The following is a 7595-nucleotide window of genomic DNA, read 5'->3' on the forward strand; positions in this document are numbered from 1 at the left end:
TTTATTTCTTCAATTCAATTAGAGGTGGCATTAAAAAGGTTTTAAAAAGTCTTAAATATAAACCTTTCTGAAGCCTGACTAACCCTGCCAGTGATAGAGGCTCCCACACTAAGAGTGGAAACACAGATGGTGCTGCAAGGTGTTTTGGATAAAAGCGTCTGCATGTGTGTGGTTCCAGGGCCGGGAGAAGAAAGAGCATGGCCAGCTTCCTGTGTCTGGCTGGCTCCGCCTGTTTCTGCACCATGCTGGTCCCCGAAAACACAGGTGAGAGAGCCGAGTGATGACTAGTGTCTCTTCTTCTGTGGTGTTCATACCAGTTAAGAACACATGAAGAAATATCTGAATATGAGCATCAGTCCAGACTTCATTTTGTTCTGCTAGGCTTTCCAAGCATGAGGAACCGCATCCGTCTCCTTCTACCCATAATCCCTTGCATTTTGCACTGCACTTCTCTTGTTAGAGGACTGAGACTCTCTGTGCCGTTATTTGGTGCCACCAGAGTTCAAAGGTCATTGTTCTCACCTGGACAAACCAACTGAACTGAAGGAGGAAAGACTGCAGAGTTCAGATAAACCGACCAAAACATGCTGGCTGTGAACTCACCCTAAAGTAATATGACTGCATTTCTAAACCTACAACTTGGCATCTCAACAGGATAGAATAGAAAGGGTTAATTTCTGTTCTGTTTTCAGCTGGGGAACGGTCATTTCATCACCAATTTGATCGATTTTATGTGAAGATAACATCAGCTGATACTTCTCTGGACCTCCGACACGGCTCCAGCCTGGCAGATTTCTGATGTAACTGCAAAACCTCTATTGCATTTGGTCTCTGCTGCCAAAGATTTCCTTGCAATGTAATAAAAACTGAGTAAAATGCTGCAGGCTAGAACCGCCATACAAATCCAAAGACCAATAACTGTAAGAAGTGACAGACTGATCAGGATGAATCCAGGTGAAGCTCTGATCCTTTATTGATTTCACCTGTTAAATCCACTTCAGACTGAGGAGAAAAAAAAACTGTTTGTCATCAATTTATAAAGATGACTTTTTGGAGATTTAATACTTTTACAAGGCAGTGACATTGTAAACCGAGTGTACAAACCATTAGGACCACTTGAGAATTGAGATTGTATTAAGACTTGACTTGATGCATGAAGACAAGACTTGAGACTTGACTTGGGTTCTGGTGACTTGGGACTTGACTCTGACTTGTACTCTGATGACTTGAAAAGGTTTCTAAAGTCTTGACTTGAGATCTTGTGTTTGTGTAAATGACTTCGATTGAAAGTGATGAGATTTGTTCCAGCAGACGACTGAATTTAAATTCTGTTTTCTGAATTTGTATGGAATGATTGAATTTATTGAAGTTGAAACTGATTATAGAAATCAAACTCATGATGCTCTTACCAAGTTTTTATCCTATTAAAACCATATTGCATTGAAAAGTCCTAGATATTTAGTTTTCTTTAAGATATTAAATTGATACTGGACTCTTGATTTGTTCTGACTTGACTTGCTGTTCTACATTTAGACTTGAGACTTGACATTAATGACATGGACTTGACTTGGATTTGACTTGGATTTGACTTGGTAATCTACATTTAGACTTGGGACTTGACTTGAGACTTGTGCCTCAAGACTTGAGACTGACTTGGGACTCTAGCAAAGTTGACTTGGGGTTGTTAACTCCATCCAAGTCTTAGACGTCTCGAGGCTTAAACTCCTTCTTGAACCCGTCTCACCCTACATGTACACTTTTATTTGTAAGAATTGAGTGTGTGGTCTTATGTGGAGTGATTTAAAATGAGTGCAACAGTATATTAAGCTTAAATTCTTAGATTATCAACATTACAAACAATGGTAAAATAGCAAAGTAGAAGCCGCATTGTAGAGTTTGAAAAGTTTTTTTTCTCCTCTACAAGTCTGAAGTGGATTTAACAAGTGAAATCAATAAAGGATCAGAGCTTCACCTGGATTCATCCTGATCAGTCTGTCACTTCTTACAGTTATTGGTCTTTGGATTTGTATGGCGGTTCTAGTCTACAGCATTTTACTCAGTTTTTATTACATTGCAAGGAAATCTTTGGCAGCAGAGACCAAATGCAATAGAGGCTTTGCAGTTACATCAGAAATCTGCCAGGCTGGAGCCGTGCTGGAGGTCCAGAGGAGAATCAGCTGATGTTATCTTCACATAAAATCGATCAAATTGGTGATGAAATGACCGTTCCCCAGCTGGAAACAGAACAGAAATTAACCCTTTCTATTCTATCCTGTTGAGATGCCAAGTTGTAGGTTTAGAAATGCAGTCATATTACTTTAGGGTGAGTTCACAGCCAGCATGTTGTGGTCGGTTTATCTGAACTCTGCAGTCTTTCCTCCTTCAGTTCAGTTGGTTTGTCCAGGTGAGAATAATGACCTTTGAACTCTGGTGGCACCAAATAACGGCACAGAGAGTCTCAGTCCTCTAACAAGAGAAGTGCGGTGCAAAATGCAAGGGATTATGGGTAGAAGGAGACGGATGCGGTTCCTCATGCTTGGAAAGCCTAGCAGAACAAAATGAAGTCTGGACTGATGCTCATATTCAGATATTTCTTAATGTGTTCTTAACTGGTATGAACACCACAGAAGAAGAGACAGACAAGTCCATCATGCTGAGATCAAGTTAGAGGAACTGGAGTCAGATTTGTCAAAACTCTGTCCAATAAACAAGCTGCTTGTGAGTCATGTGACTTTTGTTTACAAGCCCTGGTTCTCTTGTGATTTATCAGTTTGAACCTAAACGAACCAAATACAAAAATAGTCAACTTTTTCATTCTGGTTCAGACCAATGAAAACCAACTATAGGTGTGATCGCACTCTTATGAAAGAAGAGGTAACGCCTGAACACTCGCTCCACGCCACAAAAGTTTAATAGTGACGTTTCGATCCTACTTGGATCTTTGTCAGGCCAAAATGTTTGAAAAATGGAAACCACACCCATATTTATACATCATGCACACCCATAGGCTGACAAGCTCTATGATGGCAGCTGTGGTTAACCATCCAAAGGGTGATAAACATCCAAAAATAATTAACAATTCAATAAAGTACATAGAAAACAGATAGAGAAAAAAACAGTAGTACAAAAGCCATACTTCAGAAATATCAAACATACATGTATATCTTATATATAAGCATAAACATAATATCAGATACAACATCCCATATATCAAAATCTACATCGTCTACGTTCAAAAATATTGTATTAAGTCAGAGGAAAGGAAGAAATCTTAAATTCATGTAAGAAATTGGGTCTTAACACCCTACTATAAAAAGTCAGCTAGATCAAATCACAATAAGGAAAAAATCACAATAAGGAAAAAAGACACACCTGTGATTGCACTCTTAGCACATGGCCGCCAGAGGACACACGGAGTCACCTGAAAGCCTGCGTTATTTGGGGTAAATAATAAGAAAAAATATGGGCTAAATCCTGGGACTAGTTTGTGTGAAAGCTGCTGTTCTGCCTGCAGGAGCCTTGCTGAGCGTCACATCGTTAGCGCTGCTGGGAAAGCTGATGGTCAGCGCGGCGTTCAACATCGTCTACGTCTACACCTCCGAGCTCTACCCCACTGTCATCAGGTACACTGACCACAGTCTGGTTCATCATGTTCAATCATCCACACACACATCACACCCTCTGGACCTGATCTGTAGTCAAGGCATGAGCTGCTGTACTCGCTTTCAGAAATGTTTGATGGAGAGTTTTCTGTTTTTGTGTGTGCTTTCCAATGTTTCTTGTTCAAATCAAAGGTAACTTCACACATTTGCTGAATCCCACTACCATGGAGGAGAGGAGAGGAGACAAGGAGAGGAGAGGAGGAGAGGAGACAAGGAGAGGAGAGGAGAGAAGAGAGGAGGAGAGGAAAGGAGAGGAGAGAGGAGACAAGGAGAGGAGAGGACAGGAGGAGAGGAGACAAGGGGAGGAGAGGAGAGAGGAGAGGAGACAAGGAGAGGAAAGGAGGAGAGAGGAGAGGAGACAAGGAGAGGACAGGAGGAGAGGAGAGGAAACAAGGAGAGGAGAGAAGAGAGGAGAGGAAAGGAGAGGAGAGAGGAGAGGAGACAAGGAGAGGAGAGGAGAGGACAGGAGGAGAGGAGAGGAGAGGAGACAAGGAGAGGAAAGGAGAGAGGAGAGGAGAGGAGGAGGTTATAATTTCTAGTTATTTAAATTCATGATAAGGTGTATGTGTGTGTGTGTGTGTGTGTTTCAGGAACGCTGGGTTGGGAGTGTGTTCCATGTCATGCAGAGTTGGAGGAATCCTCGCCCCCTTTGTTCCCTCCATGGTAAGTGTGTGTGTGTGTGTGTGTGTGTGTGTGTGTGTGTGTGTGTGTGTGTGTGTGTGTGTGTGTGTGTCGCAGAAACTAAGTCAAACCCAAATTGTTCACACTAGTGCGATCCATGTATTCATTGTGTTCTGAAGTGTCAGAGTGATTTTTCATCTGTACTGAAGATAACTGCAGCGGGCTGGCAGTGCAACAATAAAGGAAACTCGTGTGTGTGTGTGTGTGTGTGTGTGAGTGTGCATGAGAGTGTGTGTGTGTGTGTGTGTGTGTGTTTGTACTCTCACAATTCAATACAGTGAATCTTGATGAAGCCAAAGTGAGCAGCCACAAAAATAATTTCCTCACAGCTTTTGCTTAATTGAATTTACTGATCGCTCCTTTAGTGTTTACTCATTGCTCAGTAAGCGCTCTCTGACGTGTGTGTGTGTGTGTGTGTGTGTGTGTGTGTGTGTGTGTGTGTGTGTGTGTGTGTGTGTGCTGCAGCGTGCGCTCCACAGCTCCATGCCCTTCACAGTGTTCTGTCTGAGCGGTCTGACTGCAGGCTGCCTGGGCCTCCTGCTGCCTGAAACCCTCAACAGACCTGCAGCCGAGACTCTGGAGGAGCTGAGCAACCCGGCCTGCAGCAGGGTGCTGGAGAGCAAGGTGACAACACTGGAACACGCTGTAACATATTATAACACACTGTAACACGCTATAACACACTGTAACACGCTACAACACACTGTAACACACTGTAACACGCTATAACACACTGTGACACACTGTAACACGCTATAACACACTGTAACACACTACAACACACTGTAACACACTGTAACACGCTATAACACACTGTAACACGCTACAACACACTGTAACACACTGAAACACGCTACAACACACTGTAACACACTGAAACACGCTATAACACACTGTGACACACTGTAACACGCTATAACACACTGTAACACGCTACAACACGCTGTAACACACTGTAACACGCTACAACACACTACAACACACTGTAACACACTGTAACACGCTATAACACACTGTAACATGCTACAACACGCTGTAACACACTGTAACACGCTATAACACACTGTAACACGCTACAACACACTGTAACACACTGTAACACGCTACAACACACTACAACACACTGTAACACACTGTAACACGCTATAACACACTGTAACACGCTACAACACACTACAACACACTGTAACACACTGTAACACGCTATAACACACTGTAACACGCTACAACACACTACAACACACTGTAACACACTGTAACGCGCTATAACACACTAACACGCTGTAACACGCTGCAACACGCTGTAACACGCTGCAACACGCTGCAACACACTGTAACACGCTGTAACACGTTGTAACACGCTATAACACGCTGCAACACGCTGCAACACGCTGCAACACGCTGCAACACGCTGCAACACGCTATAACACGCTTTAACACGCTATAACACGCTATAACACGCTATAACACGCTGTAACACGCTATAACACGCTATAACACGCTATAACACGCTATAACACGCTTTAACACGCTATAACACGCTGTAACACGCTGTAACACGCTATAACACACTTTAACACGCTATAACACGCTATAACACGCTTTAACACGCTATAACACGCTATAACACGCTATAACACGCTATAACACGCTTTAAGACACTATAACACACTGTAACACGCTGTAACACGCTATAACACGCTTTAACATGCTATAACACGCTTTAACACGCTTTAACACGCTATAACACGCTGTAACACACTGTAACACGCTCTAATTCTACCACAGTAGCTGTGATTTGCATTCAGCATAATTTCATCTGGACAGATTTCTTTTAGGAAGCGTTTGTCACGTCTTATTTGTCTTTTTGTCCCCAGGTTCACTTGTACAAAGATGACCAATGGAAATCAAACCACAAATGAAGCCAGCGGCCTCGTTTTCAACACCGGAGCAGCTCAGAGGGACGGGGCAGACAGACAGACAGACAGAGAGAGAGACAAACAGAAAGAGAGACAGACTGTCCATACCCCATTCACTGGAACTGCTGCCTCAAAATGGTGAACTGTCCCTTTAATTAACCATGAGGACCAAATACTACGTTCACTTTTTCTGTCTGTGAACTATGAACTTTACACATGGGAAAGGGAAGTTGGTGTCTTCTCAACCTTCCACTGTTGAGAAGAGAAAGTTAACAGCCAATGGCCAATCGGGGGGGGGCGGGGCATCGAGCGCCGACTTCTGAGAGAATTCTGGGGGGGGAAAAAACCACGAGATGCTCGAGCCGCCGGGCCATGAGCGGCGAGCCGGTGGGGGAACGCTGGCTTTGTAAACTGCTGCTACGCTTCACACGGGTCCAACGTCAAGACTCAACCACGTTCCTCCTGGATTTTCATTTTATAGTAAAAAAAAAACGATCAAGTCTGCCTTCATTTCATCTCCTGGATATTTTTTAATGGTGTTCCTGCTGAGAGAGAGAGAGAGAGAGAGAGGCAGGAAAACATGTGACCAACGCTGCGTTCCAGAGCTGTTGGAAAGTTGGAAATTCCCGACTTCCTGCTTGGAAAAATTCAGTGGAGCGGCTCTTCATTTTTAGCATTGGAAGACCTTTAAATCTCTGTGTGACTCTGGTAGAGTCTTGGGTTGTGTCTCTTCCTCTGTGATAAAACCCCAAAATCAGTGATTCTGTGATCTGTTGCTCCAGTAGAGGAGACTGGAGAATTGTGAACAGTCTGAAAATCTGAAAAATAGTCTGAAAATCACACTTCTAGTACATAAAGGAACACAAACAAAGCAGATTCTGACAATATATAAAAAGCAAGTCTCCCACCTTTTTTTGACTTTATTGATTTACAATTATTGGTAAACGTTTTATTTTCTTGGTTCCATCATCATAAGTTTCCTCCGACCAGATTTCGGTGTTCCACTTGTTCAGACTGAAAGGTTTAATAAACATAAAGAAAGAGATTCACTGCAAAACAATTCAGCAGCATGACTAGTTTTTTCTAGATTGTCAGAATCTGCTTTGTCAGCGTTCTTTTATGTGCTAGAAGTGATTTTCAGACTGTTCCTCCAGACAATGGCAGTGAATGGAGAAAGAAAACCCCCCCCACAATTCTCCAGTCTCCTCTACCGGAGCAACAGATCACAGAATCACTGATTTGGGGGTTTTATCATGGAGGAAGAGACACAACCCAAGACTCTACCAGAGTCACACAGAGATTTAAAGGACTACACTGACTTTTTTCAGTTTAC

At 42.8% G+C, this 7595-nt stretch overlaps 1 protein-coding gene across 1 annotated transcript in view; it reads left to right on the top strand.

The window, feature by feature from the left end:
- Positions 1 to 7006, top strand: part of slc22a15 (solute carrier family 22 member 15) — an 18956-nt gene extending 11950 nt beyond the window's left edge. Inside the window, exons 9-13 of the mRNA XM_071537415.1 lie at positions 179 to 264; positions 3515 to 3623; positions 4253 to 4325; positions 4809 to 4967; positions 6221 to 7006. Coding sequence (XP_071393516.1) covers positions 179 to 264; positions 3515 to 3623; positions 4253 to 4325; positions 4809 to 4967; positions 6221 to 6265 — 472 coding nt within the window. The 3' untranslated portion in view covers positions 6266 to 7006. The remainder of the gene's footprint in view (positions 1 to 178; positions 265 to 3514; positions 3624 to 4252; positions 4326 to 4808; positions 4968 to 6220) is intronic.
- Positions 7007 to 7595: the final 589 nt, after the last annotated feature.

The sequence above is a fragment of the Centroberyx affinis genome, unplaced genomic scaffold (assembly GCF_046629955.1).
Source record: "Centroberyx affinis isolate AG114_WGS23_722 - 3 ecotype Tasmania unplaced genomic scaffold, CSIRO-AGI_Caff_v1 ptg003041l_1, whole genome shotgun sequence".
Lineage (NCBI taxonomy): Eukaryota > Metazoa > Chordata > Actinopteri > Beryciformes > Berycidae > Centroberyx > Centroberyx affinis.